This window comes from Homarus americanus, unplaced genomic scaffold (assembly GCF_018991925.1).
Source record: "Homarus americanus isolate GMGI-L3 unplaced genomic scaffold, GMGI_Hamer_2.0 scaffold28, whole genome shotgun sequence".
Lineage (NCBI taxonomy): Eukaryota > Metazoa > Arthropoda > Malacostraca > Decapoda > Nephropidae > Homarus > Homarus americanus.
The window spans coordinates 5,610,507-5,635,670 of NW_024742238.1; the positions used below are offsets into that span (position 1 = coordinate 5,610,507).

At 41.9% G+C, this 25,164-nt stretch overlaps 1 protein-coding gene across 1 annotated transcript in view; it reads right to left on the bottom strand.

Moving 5' to 3' along the window:
• Positions 1–25,164, bottom strand: part of LOC121876666 — a 131,209-nt gene that overhangs the window by 24,963 nt on the left and 81,082 nt on the right. Inside the window, 17 exon segments of the mRNA XM_042382004.1 lie at positions 2–903; positions 1,485–1,615; positions 2,515–2,777; positions 4,058–4,185; positions 4,818–4,994; positions 6,680–6,777; positions 7,126–7,252; positions 7,652–7,730; positions 8,192–8,357; positions 9,110–9,218; positions 10,888–10,966; positions 12,076–12,212; positions 14,386–14,533; positions 14,920–15,027; positions 15,237–15,286; positions 16,146–17,018; positions 20,020–20,238. Coding sequence (XP_042237938.1) covers positions 2–903; positions 1,485–1,615; positions 2,515–2,777; positions 4,058–4,185; positions 4,818–4,994; positions 6,680–6,777; positions 7,126–7,252; positions 7,652–7,730; positions 8,192–8,357; positions 9,110–9,218; positions 10,888–10,966; positions 12,076–12,212; positions 14,386–14,533; positions 14,920–15,027; positions 15,237–15,286; positions 16,146–17,018; positions 20,020–20,238 — 3,794 coding nt within the window.

Here is a 25,164-nt window from a genome sequence, read left to right on the forward strand (position 1 = left end):
GGTGATCCATGGTACGGTCATGAGGGTGGCTGTGTGTCGTACCATCTTCATGGGTGTGGGTGTCATTATCATGAGTGTGATCCATGGTATGGTCATGAGGGTGGCTGTGTGTCATACCATCTTCATGGGTGTGGGTGTCATTATCATGAGTGTGATCCATGGTACGGTCATGAGGGTGGCTGTGTGTCGTACCATCTTCATGGGTGTGGGTGTCATTGTCATGAGTGTGATCCATGGTATGGTCATGAGGGTGGCTGTGTGTCGTACCATCTTCATGGGTGTGGGTGTCATTGTCATGAGTGTGATCCATGGTACGGTCATGAGGGTGGCTGTGTGTCGTACCATCTTCATGGGTGTGGGTGTCATTATCATGAGTGTGATCCATGGCATGGTCATGAGGGTGGCTGTGTGTCGTACCATCTTCATGGGTGTGGGTGTCATTCATATTGTGTTCATGATCATGCATATTGTCCATGTTGTGCTCATGAGGATGAGTATGTGTTACACCATTTTCATGGGTATGAGTATGGTTGTGTATTCCAGTGAAAATATCATGATTATTGTGAGCTTGCTGACCATTTTTATCATGGTCATGTGCCTGACCATCATGATCAGTGTGATTGAGAGTTTCATCCATGCCATGTTCATGAGGGTGGCTGTGTGTTGTGCCATCATCATGGGTGTGTTCATTGAGGTGTATCAGCATTTCTTTTTCAGGCATTACAGTGGTTGCAATATCTTCTTCAGGCATCATTGCATCCATATCATTTGGTATTCTCTCTATCTTGCTTATATTCATCAGAGCCTCTTTCTCTGCTCCTGTCATATTCATCATCATTTCTTTCATCTTCATTTCTTTTTCCATATCAGTCATGTTCATCTTCATCATCTTTTTTTCTAATTCTATAAAAAAATATAAAATCAAATTCTAAATCAAAGATTGCTTCAAATCTATTAATGTTTATCTACTTTTCACAAACATAAATTAATATCTTAAACAAGCATCCATCTCTTGCAGGTTGCTCCATCTGAATTACTTTGGTCAATATACTTTAGTAACTCCACAATTACAAAACGTCAATTTTTTCACATTAATTTACAATAAAACATAAATGTTCAATACCCAATAATGTTTTCAAAGAAATTTTGTATCAGGTATGGAAGCCTTATGGTCTCATATTAACACAAAAATAATTAAAAGGGTATATGAACACTTTCACTACTCGAGGAGAAATGACACTTATTGGGAACCAAACTTAGAACATCATGAAGCAGTGAAAGGGTTAAGTGTCAAGATATACCTGCCAGGAGATAAACTGTCATGTGTGTGTACATAAATAACCAAAAAAAAACAAAAGTACTGTACTGTCATAAGGTACTGCAACTTATAATGTTATATGAGTTACTTTGTAAAGAAGATCTGCAGGCATGGACTTGCACACACACACATTTTATCCAGGAGTAATTAAGTCTGGTGTGTTTACCTGTGATGTTGGCCTTCATGACATCAGGGGTTTCTGCATCACACACAGTGATAGAACAGCAGGTATCTAGAGGGTCAGGCAAAGTATCACAGCGTTTGGGTGTCGCAGACACAACCTTCAAGGGTGGACATCTAAAGAAATTTATACCAAATTAGAATTACGAAGAAGATATAAACAGCTTCAAGAATTAAATAAATAGAGTTAAAGAATAATTCTAAGTCTACAATGGCTTTAAATTGTGTGCCTTTCTAAATTAGGGAAGGATACAGTATTTAACTTTTTTATTTTAGAGTTTGTTACATTATTTTCATCCTTTTCACCACTGATCGACTCATAGTTGGTTGGCTGGTCAGTCACGTCTCTGTTATGCACTGGAGCTAGTAAGAACTAGCTCCAGAATGTAACTGTGCTAATGTTGGTCAAGTCTGGTCTTGAAAGAACTCACACTCGGTGCTATCACAACATTCTCTGACACATTGTTCCAAGAGTTCACAACTCACTCCAAAAAGGTTTGCCCTGACAATTTTCTGAACTTGTGGTTTCTTCAACCTTAAGGTGCAACCCCTAGTGGGGCGGGCATCCTGGTATGAACACTTGACTGAGTAATGTCCTCTGAGGTGTTTATAAACTTCTATTAAGTCACCCCTTACCTGCCTATAGCTAGGCAATCTTATAACTATTAATATCTTATTACACCATCATGGAATCACTACCAGAAATTTGTTTTTGTAAAATGATTCAAAACTATGAAAAGACTTAGAAGTCACTTGCATATATTTTCAATACAGTGCACAAGTAAATTTACCCAGGTGAATGAGTACATAAGGCAGAGTCTCTTGCTTTTACTGGCATCTCACGCATAAATACAAGCCAATGTGGAATTTTCAATCCCTGTGTTGAATTAAATACTTCACAAAGGATTCTGTAAGTATCACCCTGCCTCTGTTAAAAAAACTATAAAATTAAATATTTCTTAGTAAAGTACTATGTATACTGTAAATACAGGTTTAAATGAAGCTGGTCAACAAACCTAGGGGTGCATGAGACATCACCAAAGCCCAGGCATGTGCATGAAGTCTCACAACCATTGTAGAATTTCTCATCCCTGGCATAAGTGATGTTGCCTTCTGTACAGCCATCAGAAGGAAGAGATGGGGCCCGAGCAGCATCAGTTGCAGCTTCTGAAGTTGAATTACAAACTCTCAACTTACAGCAGTGGTCCTTGGGGTCTGGAATATACTCACATCCAGGCTCCGTCTGTGAGCCATCCTCGTGTGGAAACTCACATCGTGGCTGCAAAAAGAAATTACATTTAACAAAAGCTACAAGTCTGTGACAATAAGTTTGAATGTTATCAGAGGATTTTGTAAGTTTTCAGAAAGGGTTTTGTGAAGCTTACACTTATTAATGCTTCTGCCATCTTACAAATCTCTATAATATGTTTGTGTGGTATTAGTTCTCTGCCTTCACAAACAAGATTTCTCTCAATAACTCTCCTTCCCTCACACATAAAGACATGTGGATACATAAATACAAATTTGTGAGTGGACAGCCAGACACTTTCCCAAACAGGTGCTGTGTATACATGTACACAAACAAAAGTTGCATGTTCTAGTTTCTATCTTCTAAGATAGATACTCTCTCTTAATGCTGTTACAGATATATTCCTTTATTGTGTTTCTCTTCCACAACTAACTTAAAAGGTTTATTTAGGAAGTCTTACTACGTACCAGTAAATATTAGAATTTCTTTAACTTCCCAAAAGTTATCCTTTATTTTTTAATTGTATAATTAAATGCCAGGTAGCGACGTGTCCTCCTAATATTACATATTAAGTAATTATTAGATGTTTTAATTGCCTGTATGTTGGCCTGGCGGGTTATTGCTAGGCATTAACATACCTAGGTATAAAGCTAGACGTCGCATTCTGGATTGAACAAAAGGGATGAGCAGCTTTTCAGTTTACTGTACATGTCCTGTACTGTAGTTTGTTTCTATTTGCTGAACCCAGCATTACTGAGGGAAACACTTGAAACACATAATATATTTTCCTGTCTATTCTTGAGTTTGGTGAATTTCAAATGGCATTTGTTGTGCTACAAAAATTAACATCAGTTTTAAATGTGTTTCTAAGTCTTGATTCTACCTCCAGTACATTGTTATTAATTACAGTTACTGTACACTGTAAGTAATCTCTCTGTGAGTTGGAATCGTCGATCCCAGAACTCTCCATTAGCTGGATTTTTTTTTGGGGGGACATTCAGAGGAATTCCAGGAAAAATATTTCCATTCTGGGTATTCAAACAAATTTCCGTGATATTGCATCATGCGCATTTCCAGAAAATTCTGAGAAAATCTCTCAGTTCTAGGTATTTTAATGAATTTCCAAGAGATTGCACCATGATCCGATGCAGGGACATGTGCCAGGCAAGTGGGTGGGCGAGATGCTTGAGTAACTTAGGCTGTAGGCTCACACGCTATGATTGGCTATTGCACCTCCCAGCCTACATAATACATATACATAATCTATCTAGAGTGTACAGCACTGCCTTAAACATATACCCTTTCCTTACCTCACACTCTATCTCACTGTTGTTGCTGCAAGAACAGCGGTAGTCACATTCATCGTGGAAGACATCACCTGAACGGTAGGTGCTGTTCTTGAAGGTGCAACTTCCTTCTTTGTGTCCAGCAGACGGGTCTGTTTGAATAGGAGTAAAAGATGAAGATTTTAAGTAATGCCCAAAATTTGCTTTTCTTCACAGCTTTAAAAAGATTATGAAAAAACATTTCACTTTTAACTCAAGGTATTGATTCAAGCAATAGAGTACAGTACTGTATCTCTCAGATCCTATCATCAAACAAATGCCATAAAAACTGAGGATAATGGATATGACTAATCCTAAGAATTTTATATTTTGCAAGTAGAGTTACTGTACAGGTATATGTAACACACTATGGATGATAACTCTTACACCGTGTATCATACCATAAGCTTGAAATTCTTGAAATTCAATAAAATGTTCAGCATATACAGTATTCAAAGTTTAAGACTACTGTATACAAATGTAGGAAATTTCTAATACAGTTTAACAATTAATTTAAACCTTACTAGCTATTCGGGCAGTTGGTTAATTCTTTGTTACTTTGTTATGAACTTTACTATCAGGTGATAATACTGGAGGAAACCTGCAATGTTTGGTAGTAAGGGTCACACTAGATAACACCCTTCCCACATGTGCCTTGGGACAGGACTTGAACCCAGGACATGATAGTGAGAGATAAGCACATTACTGCTATACCACCAACAAGAATGATGAACAATAAACTTACCAGGCACACATCCAGAATCTAGGTCTGATGCATCACCAGTGAATCCTTTAAGACAACGGCAGTATCCAAGTGTCAGGTCACTATCAATATCACTAAGCCTAAGGTCCTTTGAGGCCATAGTACCAGAGATGCACTCAGCATTTTGACCACAAACAACATTTGTGCACTGATTATAGGCTGTGGAGAATGAAAAGACAAGAAATAAATCAGAGGGAATTCAAAGATATTTACCATAAATAAATTTTGAATGTTACCTATTTTGACTTAAAGATAAGGAGCAAAGGGAAGTATACAAAGCAGTACTGTATTGATATATAGGAGTTCAAAAAAGTTTTACTTTTTACTGTTTGAAAACTTTTCCCACAATGTAGGGTGAGCTGAAATAAATACAAATACTGTTAATAATTTTTACCCTACATTCATTGTCATTCATTCATTCTCACTTCTGTCAGAGACTTGTTCTGCTATGGTACAGTACTTCCCCTTCTACAACAAGGCCTTACATTTGGTTTTATCTTGTCAACTCAAACAAGCTAGCACCATGTACTTTCCTGATAATTACTCAACACCATGCTCTCCTTTCATTCAAGTACATTACTGCTTCCTAGAAGTCCATCTTTACACTTCTAGTGTGTCCTTCACCCCATCCTTCCTCTTCCTTCTTGTTCATCCAATCCTTTACCTTCTAGTCTCTCAAGACATCTATTTATCAGAACAGAACACGTTCTGCTCTCTGCTTGACACTTCTTTCACTTCCATATCTTTTTATTTATGCATTTCCTTTCCTTGACACCCTTTGTACCCCAAGTGTTGCTCTCAAGCAAATCATTTCTGTTACTGGTAGTACTGTATATTCCTTCCTCTTCCCTCACAGTCCATCCTCCATACCCATATACTGTAATGTCAGTTCAACTATTTTCCTTAAAGTCCTCAATTTTGCATCCTTTTGACACCCCTCTCTCTCCCTCTTGATACATTTCTCAACTACTCTAGTTTAACTACCTGTACTCATAATTTCACTTGGTGACACATCCACTTCCTTCACTCTATCTCTATTCAATATTGCATTGATTTCTCTCTATCTCCCTTCGCTACTAATTTTCATCACTTTACTTTTGTTTATACTCATTATCAACTTTCTTCTACTGCACATTCTGAATGATTGTTTAAGCAGACAGAACCTAATATTGTGCTCACTAGTAGAGTAGGATCGAGGCTTCAATGTGTATAAATTTCAATGGGGTGTTCTTTATTTCGAGGTAATGACTTGCACTGATAATTTTGCTATAGCCATAATTCACACACAATATTATTTACTACTGTTTGTATACTCGTAACAAAACCATCTATGTACAGTAGCTAAAACAACTATCTGTGCAGGTGGGGGTCGATATGCTCCAAAATTTTACGTGTGACTAGTGACAGCCTTCATATACCAAAATAAATCATCCATGGTCTCATATTGTTTCCCACAAAGTATGCACAGATAGTTGTTTTAGTTACTGTACATTATTTGTATATCTACACTGGCTATGCACACTCTCAACAAAAACATCTCAAACACCTGGCCACGATGGATGTGAGAATGGGCAGAATGGGGCTTGTCATCTCGGAATGGTTTCAGATTCTTTGTTCCTTTTTACAGATTGCATAGTGCTTATAGAGTTCAAGAAGTTTTTGGTGAGAGTGTACATATAATACAGATACAGTAAGTGCACTGTCTATATACATGCTGAATCAATGTAAATTTGTATGACAGTATGACATCTTTTTATCTAGTTCTGTAATTGCTTTTATATAATTTTTTACTACATAATCATTACCAGTACCATATATAACTCAAGAGCAGAAGTCAACCTCACCTTCTCTTCTATCACTGGCACAACGAACAGTGACGCAACATTCATCCCTTTCATCGGGGTGCTCACTGCACAAAGGATCTCCTCTGAATGAACCAGCCCTGAAATTATACAATAAAAAGTTGTACTGTACTGCATAGTCTGGAATGTAGCTGTACCTGTAACAATAAACAACCCACACAACTTGTACTTCAGTGTAACATTCTAGGATTTTCTAACATGGTATGAACAATAATTATGACTAAGATTTTTTCACTATGTACTTTAAGAGAGTTCAATTATCTAGGAACATCCATTTTTGCAGCCGTACCTTATATCAACAACTGTACTGCACAACTACATATTAACTAGGACTACAAAGTGGATGATACAGTACTAAATAAGTTAACTAATACTGTACATGAGTCTAAGCAGAGTGAAAATAACCGAACAAGTAAGCCAAGACTCACCTAAAATATGGTAAAGTGCAGCGCTCAAAGCACTGAACGTCGCCTGTAGCAACACACATGCATCTTTCTTCACATCCATTATAAAATTCCCCAACAGAATGAGAGGAGTTGCCATACACACATCCAGCTGCAAAAATATATTAGATATTAGGAAAATAAGTTTACTGTAGAAAGTGAAAATTATATACTGTATATATATATATATATATATATATATATATATATATATATATATATATATATATATATATATATATATATATATATATATATATATATATATATATATATATATATATATATATATATACTAAACAAAAATATAAAGTCAAAACTAACAACACAGTCGTCCTCTTCAAAGAGCATTACAGAATATATTATGTCCTGCATTTTATTCAATATTCCTCACTCTGTCCTGATACAGTGTACTGTTCATTCTTTCGCTTATTATTGCAACTTAGAAGTCCTTATAATTTCCCCTTTGTTTTGACTCTTCTTTCAATTATCTTCAAACCAATGAAATTACCTTCTGTCTTGACATTGATGGTCTCAGTGGCCTCTCCTAAGCGTCCTTCTTCCACATCATCATAGATGGAAACACGAACCTGTGCAGAAGGACGAGAAAATTATACTAGAAGTTGTATAATTAATGTAATTCAGTATTTCTGTCAATTCTTACTAGGGTAATCAATCTTTGCACTAGAAATGTTTATACAGTAATTAAGTAATTATAATCAATACTATGGCATCATTAAAATTTAAGGTCAGGTAAAAGATTTTACTTTCAAGAAGAGTGAAATTATGACTGCAAGGAATTTAATGTTTCCATGACCAAAGAAAAGTCCAAAAATATCACAAACAATTCTGTAGTCGTATACAGAACTGTACTATTGGGTTTCTAGCACAGATTACAAAGGGAAAAAATGCTTATCTAATATACACTACCATATTTTTACTTTCTCAAAACACATTAAAGTGGGGAACTAAGATTTTACATGACCATATAGTATAGTTTCTTATTTTACTGGATGGGGGATGTGGGGTATATCACTGTCACAGCAATTACCTCATACAAGGTGTTGGGTCTGAGTCCCTCCACAGTAAGTTTGGGAGGGAGTTCTCCTGGAGGGACTTCCTTCCTCATCCACGGCTGCTCTACCACAATACCTGTTGCTGGGTCTGCAGGTTCCTCACGGTATTCAGCCACATACCCACCCTTATATGTCCTCGCTCTGCATCAAAAATATAAAAAATAAATAAATTGAGGTTTATGACTTTTTTTTACTTCAATTTTTGCACATCTTAAATAATTTCTAAGCAGCTGAAGCACCAACATTCTGTCCTTGATAATCTATTAGAAGACTGACTTAATGGTAAACCTAAAAGATACATATACATGAAAAGAAATGAACACTATTTATTCAGTAAGTTGTGTAATGAATGGTGATACAATTGGTAAGATAGTGACACATTTCTTGTGATAGTGGATAACCCTTTGATATGAACTAATAAAAGAGCCAAAAAATTACTGTTTTGTGATGATGTGTACAGTAAAACTTCCCTTGAGCCTCATGTCAATTACAATATCTTCTCCTTGGGACCAGTTTTTAATATTAAGCATGATGATGGAGGTTAAGGGTACATGATGGCATTTCTCTTATATTATACAGCAAAGTGCTAGTGTGTGTTTTATGATACTTCAAGTATTTGTTTAACTCAAAAACATTAGTAACCTATGAAAGAAGAAAGTATTGATGAAATGATATACACTGTACAACATCCACTTAGAAGACAGTGACCACAAGAGTCTCTGTTATTGTAGAGACAGATGATAACTCCTACAAACCTGGAGGCACCAATACTGTAATAGTTAAAAGTGTAGATGACAGTAAAAACGATGAAAAACAACATGACAGTTGTGTCACAAGTAAGCACAAGACAGGGAAACAAATAACTACAGTATTGGCAAAACATTTTAACCTACCTAAAATCATCCCAAGCAAGAGTGACGGAGTTGTGTGTTTTCGCAGTGACCAAGAGCTTGGGTAAGCCGGCATTTTCCTGAGCACCTGATGCAACTGTGCCTGTGATATCTGCAGGAATAAAGTTTCATTAGTAAAAACCTGGTTGAGATACAGTACAGTGTTGTGCCAAACCTGCAAAATTAAGTACTGCAATTTATATTATATATATATAGTACTGCAAGAGTACAGTTCTGTATATGTATACCAGTACGTATACAGTACAGTACATTTACACAGATGGATCATAGGCGGGAAAGGCTCACTAAACTGTCTACTGTTCAAGAGTACTGTTTAACATGTGTAGTATATATCTATTCATTACAGTATTCCACGTACTGTACTAATAGAGATGCTTCATCCTCTTTTAACTACTATGCCTCAGTCAACTCCTGAAACTGTGAACCTTGAACCCTAAACCCACCCCACCCACCTTGTACAGCTCCTTTTGCCTCCCTGCTTCCGCCTACATCAGTGGCCCTGTCCTCATCTCTCTACCCCACATTTTTGTTTGGTGCTTTAATTCATTACTTCTAAATATATACAAGTAATTTATTTCATTATTATCCTCTTATCTTTTTTTCTCTTTTATTAGGCAACTGCATTTTTTTTATGCCACATTTTTGCTATACTGTATTGTATTGTATTCTCTACTGATAGTGCAGATAGAGCAGTTGCATCCTGTCCTACGGGTCGCTTGTTGATGTCCAGGCACCCCTAGTCCACCCTGCTGTGAATTAGTACAGTACCTAACTTTACAACTGGGTAAGTGAAGGTTCCCAATCACAGTGACAGCCAAACAGTCCCCTTGGATACTAAAAGCTTCACAGTAACCTGAACAAGTTGTCAAGCCTATGGGATTCAACTTTCACTTTCTACCTCCTTACCAACCTGTTTTCCTGTTCAGTTGTAGTAATTCTACTTCTTCTATTATACTTTTGATTATCTTTCCATCAAATCGAGATAATTTTCTTTCATTCAATTTTGCTTCTACGTATACCTGTACAGTACTTCTTTAATTAACATGTCTTTGCAGATTTATATTTTACCTTTATATTTCCTTTTACACTTACAATCATTCCCTTTCCATTATTTGTTTTCATTATGCCATTCACTCCTCTTCCTCCTCCAGAATCCCTGTCTCTCACATCTACATAACTTTTCGTCTCCAAAACATTATATCCATCTGTCTAGCTGTCCTAACTTAACGTCACTCCGTGTTAGCTCTTATTTTCCTACATTTCATTCAGTGGTATATTTCTATCTCTTTATCACCTCAATTAATATCTAAGTATCCAAGATATGGCATTGTCATTGGTGCAGTACTCAACAAAACTGAGTGTAGAGTATATTATTATAGGTTGAGGGCTGCTACAGGTGGTGTGGTGAGGTGGCTGTTGACCTTGACCCTAACCATTCTACCTGCCCCTTCCCACCACACACCTTCACCCCCCTCTCCCACCACCAAGAACACTCTCACTCTCTCCCACCACCAACAACTAACCCAGTCCAACTTAACTTAAGCTAACCCAACCTAACTTAATTTAAGACACACAAAGAAATTAGAAAAAAATATCACCACCAGGTTTCCGATTCTCAAAAGTTTGGACATTTTTTCTCTGTTTTTCTAGATATGTGAGCATACATCTACCTGGCTTGGTCATCATGTGACTCACCAGTAGTCTTTGCATGACTTAACTGAGTGATTGACATAATTTACAGAAGTTGCGGAAAGACTCACCTGACTCATCAGACTTGCAGTCGTAAACAACACAACACTCGGGGTCCTCGGGGGCGGGGCGCTCCTCACACTGTGGGTTCTGCAACGACACACAACACCAGTTAAAGTTTATGTAACACTCCAGCTGCACAGACAGTGGCTACCATAAGCTTGACGACCTGAATACTAAGCCTTGGGTACTGTACATCATGAGACTCAGGTACACCCCACACCTGCCCCACTACACCCCACACCTGCCCCACTGCACCCCACACTGCCACCCCACACCCCCCACACTGCCCCACCCCTGCCCTGCACTCCTGCCCACCACCCCACATCTGCCCCACCTCACACTTGCCACACCCACACCTGCCCCACTGCACCACCCCACACTTGCCACCTACAGCTGCCCACACACCTCTGCCCCTACACCACACACTTGCCACCTACACCCCACTACACCCCACACCTTGCCACCTACACCCCACACTTGCGCCCCACACACCACACCCCACACTTGCCACCTACACCCCACACCCACCTACACCCCACACTTGCCCACCCCACACCTGCCCACACACCCCACACTGCCCCCACACACCCCACACCTCCACCACACTTGCCCCCCACTACACCCCACACTTGCCACCTGCCTCCCTACACCTGCCCCACTACACCCCACACCCGCCCCACTACACCCCACACTTGCCACCTACACCCCACACCTGCCCTACACCCCACACCTGCCCCACTACACCCTGCACCTACACCCTCTACAGTATGAAGACTACACTTTTGTCTAAAAGTACTACTTCACTCACCCTTCATTGTATAAACATAAGAAATATTGTGACCAAAATTTGGGCATTAAACTAAGAGTGCCATGGAAGAGGGAAATTTTGCCCACATACTGTAAAAAAGGTCCAGTTGAATATAGTCCATAACTGTGGAAGATAACAAGTAGCACGTTGGTCTAGAAATGCGACCAGTCCTGGATATTTGTGATAAAAAAAATGAAAACTAAATTTAATTTTGACCCAGGAAGCTTTTCTGAAGTTATAAGAAACATTTGTCAGATATTATAAAAATCGACCATGTGTGTACTGTACTGTACATGAAACAAACTTCAGGACTATTAAAGAAGCTCCAAAGAAACCTGCCCAAATTTCCTCAGAAGCTCAGGTTCCTCACCCGTGTACAGATACTCACCGTGATGTCGCCGGCAGCGAAGATGCACCTAGGCTGGCAGTCGACGACTCCTCCTGGTCTACAGGAGCACCGCTCTTGGCACCCCTGAGCCCAATTGTGCCCGATGGCGTAGGTCTCGTTGCCCACACGGCAAACCTCTGTAACACACCAAGTTTAATTTAGTTAGATAAGTGGGGACTGATATAACGTAGAGATACAGTATCACAAACCTGACGCACTAGCTTAAGCTGTGCGTGACGTTGACTACACACTTTGGGAGGTTCCGGACCTGAGTGACAACTGGGTCAGAGTCTCCAATATAAAACAGGAAGTCAGAATTTGTGATAATAATCAGTTTGTCTTCCCGTCTGATACATTTCACTCCTACAGAAGCCCAGCTTTATCCTGAGTGAGGCGAACAACTTGTACACGACAAAGGTATCACTCAGAGACGGACGACCAACAGGCAAAGTGACAGATGACCTAATAAGTTACAACACAACACCCACATACCGGGGACATCCTCTGCAGATCACGGCCGATCACCTCACAAGATTCGTATCATTTCGTTGGTAAGTATTTTGTGTGTGTGTGTGTGTGTGTGTGCAACTTCATACAAGAGAGCGCAGCTAAAAACGATAGTGTTGGTAAAATTACGACAATTTTATTTTCGTACCGGGTAGCTCCGTTATACTTAGATTCGTTTTCACATGACCAGCTAGTGGAATATTAACGTATGGAAGGTTTGAATGTTTGAGACTCCAGGCCCGGACAGGCAGGTGTAATTTCACGGTCTAGTGACGACCTTGTGAGCTGTGACGTCGTTACCATCGTCGTTGGTATGAAGATGCTACAGGAAATGATGCCGCCATATTCCCACCCTCACCTTTCAAGCCTTGACACTATGACCACATACGCCATTATTGTCTCCTATTTTTTTTTTGGGGGTCATTTTGTATCTGTTTCACTTCGCGTTTCTAGTTTATTGTAGAGGTTAAGAAAGAGAGATGATGCACGAGGCTCCAGGTTTATTGTTGTTGATCGTAGCCTGTCCTCCAGCAGTCAGTAAACAAAACATATACTTTGGCTTAACATCTTTAAAAAATTAACACAGTATACACCTTTCAACATTCACTTTCTAATAATGTAGCACATTACAATAGCATATTGTAACAGTATCTTGTGTCACGTTTGAATATACGATGTTCTACACAATTCAATTCTACAAAAACTGTTTACAGAAAGAGCTGACACTGGGAACTATCAGCAACCTGAATCAAAGATCAAAATTTACTACTGCAGTCTCGGGAATGTCACTCACAAGTTCCTGGTCCCTTGCCTAAATTTAAGTGGACTTATGCGCCACCCTGTATGTGGAGGTACAGTAGTTGGCGCTGACACTACCCACGGTCACAATACACCTGTCAATTACAACACTTAAAGAGTGTCCAATTAACATTTATTTGTTTTTATTTTGTTTTGTTTTCATCAAGTTAAATATATTTCAAAATCACAAAAACCTAAGTGGCCAATTTACCATCTCCAAAGTGGACAATCCGGCCAGGGAATGTGACTTCTCAGTACACGAGGGCCTTGATATGAAGCCTTCCACCTCAACGTCAACAACGAACGACTTTTCTGTCTCGTTCATAATTAATAAATGCGGATTAAATATCATTATCATTATTTTCTAGAATCCGGCATCTGGTGGCTTTGTTGGCTATCCTTGGTTAAATCGCCTTACTGTTTATCAATGTTTGCATACCTGCATTGTCTAGGTATTGTACATTGTTTGTATAACTGCACTGTCTAGATACATTGTGTAACTGCACAGTCTGTATAACTGTATTCTCTAGGGAACGTTTGGTTACCAGCATTGACTGTATAGTGTGTGTACCTGGCCTGTCTATACACATTCATTCAATGTAAACTTAAATTGCGATTTTACTGAATAAAGCTGAACTGAACTGTTCTGTACAACATAATGTTACTGCCAAACTTGCCTAATTTATTCTGCGGTACAAAAATGTCATAGAAATTGCTGAGAGACTATCAAAACCAGCTGCGTTGTTTAAGAAAAAACGAACGAATCTCTATGAATCCGGATCGAGTATTAGAACAGGTGAATCCCGAACAAAACGAATACAAGGAAGGCGTAAGCCCCTTTATATTATATATTCAAAAGCACTTGAGACACCTGGTAGATGTTTCTGGTAATATTGCACAGGGATACCTAGTGACAGCACCAAAATCCCGTTTCCTTTAATATGAAATAAACTGTTGAAATTTAGTTGAATACAAGGACGGAGTCAGTCAGTGGAGTTGACTTACCCTGAGTATCGATGGTGATCTTAGCAGACCCTCCTGACACGCCTGACCACTTGAGGGTGTACTGGGTGCTGGGGTGGAGGCCCTTGAGCACCAGAGAGTCCTGCCCGCTCTCCACCATCACCCGCAACCACTCGTTCCCCTCCGCCGCCTGGGAAAACCAAAACAAATACGCTTTCACATTTCACAGTTTCAATAAAAAATGGAGGTCCATGTGTAAGTTAATACAAACTTATTTGACAAAAGAGTTACATCAATGTTAATTATCCTTATTATTTAGAAATTTATCGCATCCCATATCATTATTATTATTAGTGGTTGTAACTGTAGTAATAGTGGTGTGGTAGTAGAGGACATTCTGCCATTATTACATTATCTTTATTCAATATTCACGCACAGTAATCTTATATATTTATTCTACAATACCCAAAACGTCAGTAACTTCTTAATACCACGAAACTAATTGAAAACAGACGGTATTATATGGAACAGCAGACCTTTTTTAAATCAAGTATGAAGAGAGAGAGAGAGACTCACCTTGTAGTACACCTCGCCGCCCTTACTGGAGGGGAGCACCACGGTGGACGAGTTGTGGGTCACCTCCACCACCTTCAGGGCTCCACTCCCTCCTTTGGCCTCCAACAGCTGAAGATAATTGACAGTCAGGGTCTATCAAAATAAATACCTAGTATGCATACTAAAGGGGGAAAAGCACATTATGCACACTAATGAGCCTAATCAAAATAAACACCTATTATGCATACTACGGGGCACAATAACAATATAATTCACACTGCAGGGCCCAGTGACCAAACTGTCAACACAAACACTGACGATAAGAGAGATGGTAATACCTTAATGGACTCAGTATCGGTGGGCTCGTCTTGGGTAACGTTGGCATCGTCTGTGGCGGCGAGAACACAAGAGATTAAATTATGCTAAGTTGAATCATGGAGTAACTTCCTTAATGAGAGGCAGAGATAAATATATACAGTTTTTAGTAAGGCAATTTGAATAATGGTTATACAAGGATAAGTAAGGTGACTAAATTATTTTTATAAGAATGCCACTTGGAAGATAGGTTTCTGAAGGATAAACTTGACTCAGGAAGTGCTTAAAATATGTGCAGTGGCAAACTGTGTCGAATACATACGTCCATTTGTCTGTGCAGATCAATTAAGAAAGGTCAAACTGTACGGAATTTTTTGGCATTGAGTTGTGAGTCTGTGTGGGTGGGTGATTGAGTTGTGAGCTTCTGTGGGTGGGTTGTGAGCCTGTGTGGGTTGGTGGGTGCGTTGTGAGTTTGTGTGGATGGGTTGTGAGCCTGTGTGGGTAGGTGGGTGCGTTGTATGTCGGTAGGTGTGTTGTGAGGCAGTGTGGATGAAGTGTGAGGCTGTGTGGGTAGGTGGGTGGGTGGGTGAGGTGTGAGGCTGTGTGAGTGGGTGGGTGAAGTGTGAGGCTGTGTGAGTAGGTGGGTGAGGTGTGAGGCTGTGGGTGGGTGGGTGAGGTTGTGTGGGGTGCATCACGTCTCACTGAGGATGGCTAGGTGTTGGTACTGTGCTCACCAGTCGTCAAGATAATTCACTCTTCGTCTAAATCATCTTGTTTCTAAAGGTACTGTACTGTGTGTCTCAGAGGCTGTGATATAAGGACCAATAATTCTGTAAAGTCGTCGTAATATATTTAACATCGTTATTTTGCAAGTCATTGGGTGTAGGTGGCGTTGGTCGCTGGCAGACAGCTTGGTTCATCCATCATCTTACCTGGAGCCTTCTTGCCTTCCCTCGCTAGGCTCGTTTCTTCCTCCTGCTGGGTTGGTGGCGTAGATGTCTCTTCCTCTAGCGTGGCGGGTTGGGTGACCACCTCCACACGCTCGTGCACGGTGATGCGGTGCACCAGGTCGCCAGTGTCATCATATTCCAAGACCAAAGCTGCGTCTTCCCCGTCCCTCACCTGTTCCTCCTCTTGAGTGGTCGGCATCAACGTCGTGAAGCCTTCCGCCTCCGTCACCTCGTCCACGGTCTCCTGCACTGAACCCTCAACGTCCCATGGCGGGGTTGTTACTTCTTCCTCTCCAGCAAGTGTACCTAGTTCTGTCACCACCTCCGTCACCGGTGCATCTACAGCTTCCTCGACGGCATCACCGACAACAGCAACAGCGTCACTGCCGCCCTGCTTGTGTTGTTCTGATTCCTTAACGTCTGTTGTTTTCTTCTTTTCGTGCTTCTTGTTGACTTCTACCTCCAATTCTTTGAGTTGTTTCTGGTACTCCTCCCCGGTGATGGGTGAGGGAATGCCCGGGCCTGCCTTGCGGCCTCTCAGTACCTGGAGCTGTTGGCCATCGTGTTCCTCGACACCGAGTGAGGGGCGGCTGAGGACTGGGGAGGTGAGTAGTGAGGGCCGCGCCAGACTGTTGGCGCACGCCACAACAACGCAACACTCGTCCGTCTCGGGTCGGTTCCGCAGCTCAATACACATCTCCTGCTGGGAATGTTGGCCGGCGAGGAAGAGTCCAGGAGGGCAGGTGACGGGACCACACGAGAAGGTGCCGTCAGAGCCACACCGGCACTGCTCCTGGCACTTGTCGCTGTAACGGACCTCATCCACGGCGTAGAGACGCTCCTCGTGTTGACATCCTGAAGAAAAGCACAGCTGCGCTTGTAAACACTGTTGAAGTGACTCGGGTCATAGTAACAATCCCAAGTAATTACCTACAGTACTATGAGTGATCACTTAGGCAGAACTTGGCATCATTAGTATGTTAAAGTGTACTCTTGTGAAGCAAGTACACTAAGTTAACAGTTAATTATCACCGTAGAGTTGGCACACTGCACCATGTAACTGGGGATTAAAGAGCTAATTATAACTACCCGTGAGGCGACAACATTGTTAAGACGGTAAGCACAAACATATATGTAGTAAAGTAGTCGTTGTTGTGAGGTCGTCGTCGTCCAGCAGTTGTTGTGGGGTTTTCTACCTTGTTATCAGAACCACATGTGCTGGAGGGTTCTGGCACTACTACTCTAGAAGCTCATCAACACTACAGTCACTACTAATTCTTCTCAATACACCTTCCACACTCAAGAGCAGTTCTACAATTAGTCGTGCCTTAGTTTTCTGTGGGCGTGGTCCTGTACGCCCGCAGCCCGCCTCCCTCGGGTTGTTAGCTCGCCCTCGTCTACATACAAGCCTTGGTTTTAAATCTATGGTCATTTTCTCTTTTATTTGTTATTATAATTTGTTGAAGGTTGTTAATATTTTTGGAGTGAATTTTCTGCCTATTATCTGATGCTTTTCTGAAATACTTATCTGTTATTTGATTAATAATTTGTCACAGTGCAGGTGAGATGCCAATTGTGGTGGTCAGTGTTAGGTGGCGGGGCGGGGCGGGGCGGGGCGGGGCGGGGCGACACGCAGGTGATACACAAGTCACTACTACTGTTTACATCAACAGGTGCGTCTCATCCATGCAGGAGTGTGTGTGTGTGTGTATTTGAAGGCATGTCTGTAGCCTCCACAACGAACTGTCAACATTCACACACTCGATCAACATGCAGAAAACATATAAACATGCGGTGTACAAGACGTACTTAATATAAATTGTGTAACTTAATGAGTAATGTGTGTTGGAGCTACAGGAAGCAGGCAGCAGACTACGACACTAAACTAAACCAAAAGAGAAAGCAAAAAATGTTAGGGTGAGGAATAATGGAGGAGAACTGAGATAATGATAGGTGTAGGGTGACAGGTGGGGGAGGTGAGGGTGACAGGTGGGGGAGGTGAGGGTGGGGGAGAGGTGAGGGTGACAGGTGGGGGAGGTGAGGGTGGGGGAGAGGTGAGGGTGACAGGTGGGGGAGGTGAGGGTGACAGGTGGGGGAGGTGAGGGTGGGGGAGAGGTGAGGGTAACGGGGGGAGTAACAGAAGGCAAGACAACAAACCTCCATATAACGGACTTTCCCCGCCATATACTCCGTTAAATAGAGGTTTTACTGTAAGCATAAGTGGTGCGGGTTAAGGCAATACAAAGCGAACCCTGGAAAAAAAATGGATCACTTGAAGATTAACTAGAAGGATTAGGTTAGATTAGGTTAGGTTAGGTTAGTGTTAGGTTAGATTAGGTTAGGTTAGTGTTATGTTAGGTTAGGTTAGTGTTAGAGTGTTAAATCATCAAGTGAAATAATCCAGGGTGCCTGATCTTCACGTGGGAGGGGGTGTGAAATCATGGCTACTGCAACAACTATCAACACCGTCATGCAACAACTACAAGAACAAAAACAATATAATTATCCTTATCTCTAGAAATACCCACAAGAATACAATTACATTATATAACTGAGTTTTTTTATCAATATCTTCAGCAACAAAACCTAACATACACCTCACACGAAGCGCCAAGGGTAGCCGTAGTGCAGTGATTGACACATTAATTACCTTAGTACTTAGTGGATAATATACCTTGAAGTACAGTCCCCTTCACTAGTGCGTTTACAGGAGCTTGTCATATAAACATTCCACAAATCAGCATTGAGATATTTGTTTTAATATTGTTTTAATCTGATTCCATTAGTATGTTTATTATTGTGAGTTTCCTTCTGTCAAATGTAAACAAACACAGGGCTACCACACTGCACAGAACCTGACGACGGCCCCCTGTAAACGCACTAGTGAAGGGGGACTGTATACATGTGTGGTGGTGGTGATGGACGCTCCCACGCTCAGCCATCCTCCTCCTGAAGGTGAAGAACCCATCCCGGGGCTCTTAAGTACAAGGTTAACTGATCGACTCCCCCTAACGCCAACACACTTCCGCTCAGCATAACTCAGATCACCATCAGCTAACTCAAAAGACCTGTTCTTCCTGTCATGGCGCACCTCTCTCTCTCTCTCTCTCTCTCTCTCTCTCTCTCTCTCTCTCTCTCAACTCACACTCACACACACACCCTCCTTCCCTCTCAACTCACACTCACACACACATCCTCTCACCACACACACACCCTCCTTCCTTCCCTCTCACCACTCACACACACACACACACCCCCTCCTTCCCTCTCAACTCACACTCACACACACATCCTCTCACCACACACACACCCTCCTTCTCTTCCTCTCACCAGGAAATTGTCGAGGTATTAAGCATCCATTAGTCAAGCTAGGGAAGGTTGTTGGCCGCTGTGACGCTCTCATGGATTCTCTTTTGACATTGACCATCATTAAGGACTCGTTACACATAATCTTTAGGTGCCTGTCTGTCTGTCTGTCTGTCTAATTCTTTGTCTTCATATCCTGCCCAAGCTCTACAGTGTTGCCATTAAGTCTTGTCAACAACCGCATGAGTAAATATTATGATGTGAGGAGTCGGTGATGGCAGCTGCCTCTGTCAACACTGTACACCCACACGCTCGCCGTCATCCATCTACCCCAGTAACTTTCATCATCACTCACTCTCACATTCTTTCTTCTTTCCTTCCTTCTTTCCCAAGAACAATCTACGCGTTCTTTAATTTTCCATCCCTTTGCCGTCAAGTACCCCTCACCATACACTCTCTGTTTCCTCTCTGTTTCCTCTCTGTACCCTCTCTGTACCCTCTCTGTGGCCCTCACCATAGTCCCCTCTGTGCCCCCAGTGTTCTCACCAACCTGTTTCGGTGCCATTGTAAGGTATACAGAGCTTGGCGTCAGAGTTAGCAATGGTGCCTGACGGACACTCGCACACTGGCCGGTGGTCCTTGGAGACGCACACGCCGCCCTTGAGCGCCCCCGAGCACGGCGTCAGGATGGGGCAGGGGTCCACACACACACCACCCAGGCAGAACCGATCATCAGGACACTCGGGGTCGGAGGCGCAGGCAAACTCAGCTGCAGGAGAGAAGACAAAACATTTATTAGAAAAAGGAAGACAAACTTATCACCAAAGGCAGACAACAGACCTTGATGACGGATCTTGTGAGACTAAACCTTGGTCTATGAAGTGTTTATGTGAGGTGACTGATACATACAAACACGAGGCAGTTACTACACTTTATAACACTGAAAGGAAAGGTCAGCATCTTTATAAAATCATTAACAGAATAAATGACTCACAATAACACACTTTAATGAAATAAAAGTAATTGTGGGCAGTTAAGTGAAACACACACACTGGTCACCATAGTTTGTAATTACTGATGTTGTAATGTTAACGTAAGGCTGTGTGTGTGTGTGTGTGTGTGTACTGATGGACCAGAATGAACACATAGCCATAATATATTTAGAACAAACAATTAGCCAATATACCTGAGGTGATTCTAAGTCTTTCACTCGACCATTGTTCCGCGGGTAACTGTGCGTGACGTCATAAAAACAGCTGACGACAGTAAAAACAACATTTTACAGAAGGACCATCAAGCGTGACAGTGCAGTTTCCTACGTGTAATCATCCTCCATACTGCCCTCTGGTTGGCTGATCATCCGTAACGTCACGTTCTTTCTGACCAACCAGTGACGTGGGAGGACACAGTCGTTTATATTTACACTAAAATGATGGCCATGTATGAGCAGGGAGGGGCGGTGTAGGGGCCACTCTCACGCCATCCTCACCTCGCCCGGCCAACCACCCGTCCGGCGCGCGTACTGACACACGCACATAACTAACCACGCATATATGGTTTTATCAAGGACGGGTGGAGTGCAGGAGGCCGGGGTGGGGGGGGGGTGGTTTCAGAATTTAGATGTCAGAGTCTAACAATGACCAATAACATGGTTAATGGATATCACGTGAAGATTATGCACCCAAGTTTATGTTACCTTCAGATAAACTAACCTAACCTAACCTAACCTAACCTAACCTAACCTAACCTAACCTAATTTAGCGTAACCCCTCTTTAGGTAGCGTTAGTGTGTTAGGTGAATCATCATGTATAAAAGGCTGGGGTGAGTAATGCTGAGGTGATCTGTTACTGAGGACACTGGCCAAGGTGTGCGTTGTATGTATCGTTCATTACTTACCTGTGTTTGACCTCTTAACCTGGGGTGATCACTGGATTACTGGGTCACGAATATGTAACACGCTCCTACACGTCGATACGTCCACTACACCACGTCAACACCCCTCTCCCTCTACCATCACCACCCACCGAGTACATATCCTCCCTCTGCCCCCAACAGGTGAGTCACATGGCGGCGTCTTCACCTGCCGTCGTTCATGAAGGAGCAGAGGACACGAAGCGACGCGGTGTAATGACCGGAAAAAGTAGTTTGTTATGAGGGAGTTATATCATGTAGTAGTGGGGAGGTGCTGACGAGGCCTGGCCACCACCACAACCTGGAGGAGGACGGTGAGGAGCAGGAGGAGGGGGGTGAGGAGGAGAAGGAGTAGGAAGATGGGGAGGAGGCGAAGGAGGAGGGCCAGGAGGAGGGTGGGTAGAAGTAGGAGGAGGAGGAGAGGAGGAAAAACGCTAGTTCTTAATGGTCGTTAGAGTCAACCAGCCGAAAACACCTAAGTGTCTTCCAAGGCTCTCATTGGACAGCGGCTACTGACCAATAGGAGAACACGTCCCTGTCATCAGCTGCTAAAAAGGTGTAGAAGGAAACAAATGCGTAGGGGGCCAGGTGGAACAGGTGTTGGAGGGGCCAGGTGGAACAGGTGTTGACAGGTGTTGAGGGGGGGCCAGGTGGAACAGGAGGTGAGGGGGGACAGGTGGGACAGGTGTTGAGGGGAGGTAATGAGGAAGAAAGGAAGGCAGCAGGTGACAGGAAGCCGCCCAGGGGTACACAGCTGTCGGAGGAGCCCGGGCGGTCAGGTGAGGGGAGAAGAGGGGCAATGATGAGTTAAGCCTTGCCCCTCTTACCTGCCCTTTTTTGAGTGGCTTCATCACCTGCCCTCTCACTAAGCTTCAACTCACCTTCTCATCCCCCTCACTAAGCTTCAACACTCACTAAGCCTCAACACTCACCCCCTTATCCCCCCTCACTAAGCTTCAACACTCACCCCAATTACTAAGCTCCATCTCTCACTAACTCACTAAGCTTCAACACTCACCCACTCAACCTCTCTTACTAAGCTTCAATTCACCCCCTCATCCCCCTCACTAAGCTCCACCCCTCTCACTAAGCTTCAACACTCACCCCTCCCACAAACCTCCACCTCTCACCCTCTGTCTGGCCTGGAGTCGGCGTCACCAACACAAGAAACACAACACAAGGATATAAAGTGAGTGTTGCTTTGTCTTACCATCATGAATAATGCAGGAGCAACACCACGTCAACATCCTGTGTGTATAACCCCCTCCCCTCCCCCCGTGTCTTGTCTCTGCTGGCCGGACCATCCACACACACACACACACACACCACTGTCTGTCTGTCTGTCTGTCTGTCTATTCAACATTGAACTTAAGAGAAAAAAGCCATCCCGATAAAAACAAAAAAATTATATATGTAAAACACTAAAAAAACAGCTATCCTAAAAAATAATAATTAAAAAATAACAAACGTATAAAGTAAAAGGTAAAACAGTATAGTCAAAGTTTACAAACACCGTCACCCATCGTGTAGTAACTGATAACAAAATAAACGAAAGACAAATATTTATTACCTGGAAATTATAGATATTTTTTTAACAAAATATGATACAAAAATATTAAGAATTCTTGGGAAAAAAACCTTTTCCTAACAGTCAAAATAAATAAAGTAATAATAATAAAAATAATTATAATAATAATAATAATAATAATTGTAATAATAACAATAATAATAATAATAATAATAATAATAATAATAATTGTAATAATAATAATAATAATAATAATAATAATAATAATATAATAATAATAATAATAATAATAATAATAATAATATAATAATAATAATAATAATAATAATAATAATAATATAATAATAATAATAATAATAATAATAATAATAATAATAATAATAATAATAATAATAATAATAATATAATAATAATAATAATAATAATAATAATAATAACTACAGTAATAATAAGTTGATAATTTGATCATTACAGAACGTCAACAAACAACAACAAAATGTATTAATACATTTGTTCTACACGTGACAACAAGACCTTATATAAACTGTCTTTGTGGCGTTACAAACCGCACGAGTGACTTAATGGTGGTGATTATTGTGTGAGACGCAGTAGTGGTGGTGGTGATAGTGGTGGTGGTGGTGGTGATAGTGGTGGTGGTGGTATGTGTGGTGTGTGTAACATAACAAACACTACACTCATTCTCACCACTATTTACTACCACCATCACCACCAGAAAGACGTCAACACTTGACTGGATGGAGTGGTTCCTGTTCGTCATCACCACGCCACCACCACCACTATCACTACCATAATCACCCCACCATCATCACTCAACTCAATTACCATCGCCACCACCGATTATTTCACCACCACCACCATCACCACCACAATCACTCCCCACTCACTAATCACTCTGCAATTACTGCTCACCTCCCCACCACTATCACCACCACCACCACGCTTACTCACACACATGAGGCTTATGATAAGAGACGGCGGCCATGTTGATGAGCAGAACTGGCCTTCCCCATTCCCCACCTCCTCCCTCATCGATTTACATTCCTCCCCACTTCCTCCCCAACACTGCCATGGGAGACTGTCCGGTTTCTCACTTTCCCCATCCAGGAGTGAAGAGAGAAGAGGAAAAGGAAGGAGAAAAGAGGGAGAGAAGGATAGCAAGAGAGAGATAAGGAGGGAGAGAGAAAAGGAGAGGAGGGAAGAGGAGAGAAGCAGAAAGAGGGAGATAAGGAAGAAAGAGGAGAGAAGGAGGAGGGAGAAGGAGGTGAGGGAGAAGGAGCAGAGGGAGAGAAGGAGAAAGAGGGAGAGAGGGACAAAAGGAGAGGAGGGGAAAGAGGAAGCAGGAAAAGAGAGAGGCAAAGAAAAGAGGGAGAGAAGGATGGTATGAGAGGGAGGAAAAGAGAGAGACAGGGGAAAAGAGAGAAGGAGGAAGAGGGTGAGGAAAAAAGGGAGAGAAGGAGGAAAAGAGGGAGAGAAGGAGGAAAAGAGGGAGAGAAGGAGGAAAAGAGGGAGAGAAGAAGGAAAAGAGGGAGAGAAGGAGGAAAAGAGGGAGAGAAGAAGGAAAAGAGGGAGAGGAGGAAAAAGGGAGAGGAGGGAAAGAGGGAGAGAAGCAGGAAAAGAGGGAGATAAGGAAGAAAAGAGGGAGAGAAGGAGGAAAAGAGGGATAGGAGGGAGGGAAAGAAGGAGAAAAAGAGGGAGAGGAGGAAAAGAGGGAGAGAAGGAGGAAAAGGGGAAGAGGAGGGAGGGAGGGTGGAGGGGTAATTAGGAGGGGCGTGACCTTGAAGGGAGTACCCGTCACGGAACACTAACTCTCCCTCCCTCCCTTCCTCCTTCACTCACTCACTCCCTCCCTCCTTCTCTCCCTTACCCACCAGTATTTATCACCTGATCTTCTCACGAATTTTACCTTCACTATCTTTCTCTCCCTTACTCTCACTCTCTCTCTCATTCCCTTTATTGTGGAGAGAGAGAGAGAGAGAGAGACTGTTCAGGTTATGTTGGTAATACCTAAACCTTATATATACCATACAACTTCTATCTCTTTTCTCTATGTTAATCTTTTCTTATCTGGGGGCAACATTTCTAAATACTCATGAACGACACATCAAGGATTATATAATTATCCCATAAGTTTAATTAATCAGATGGTTAAGGTGGAGCGTGGTCCCAAAAAAGTGATATTGCAGAAGTCAGTCAGTCACCCCCACAAGCTGCCACTTACCATCAGCAAGGCCGCT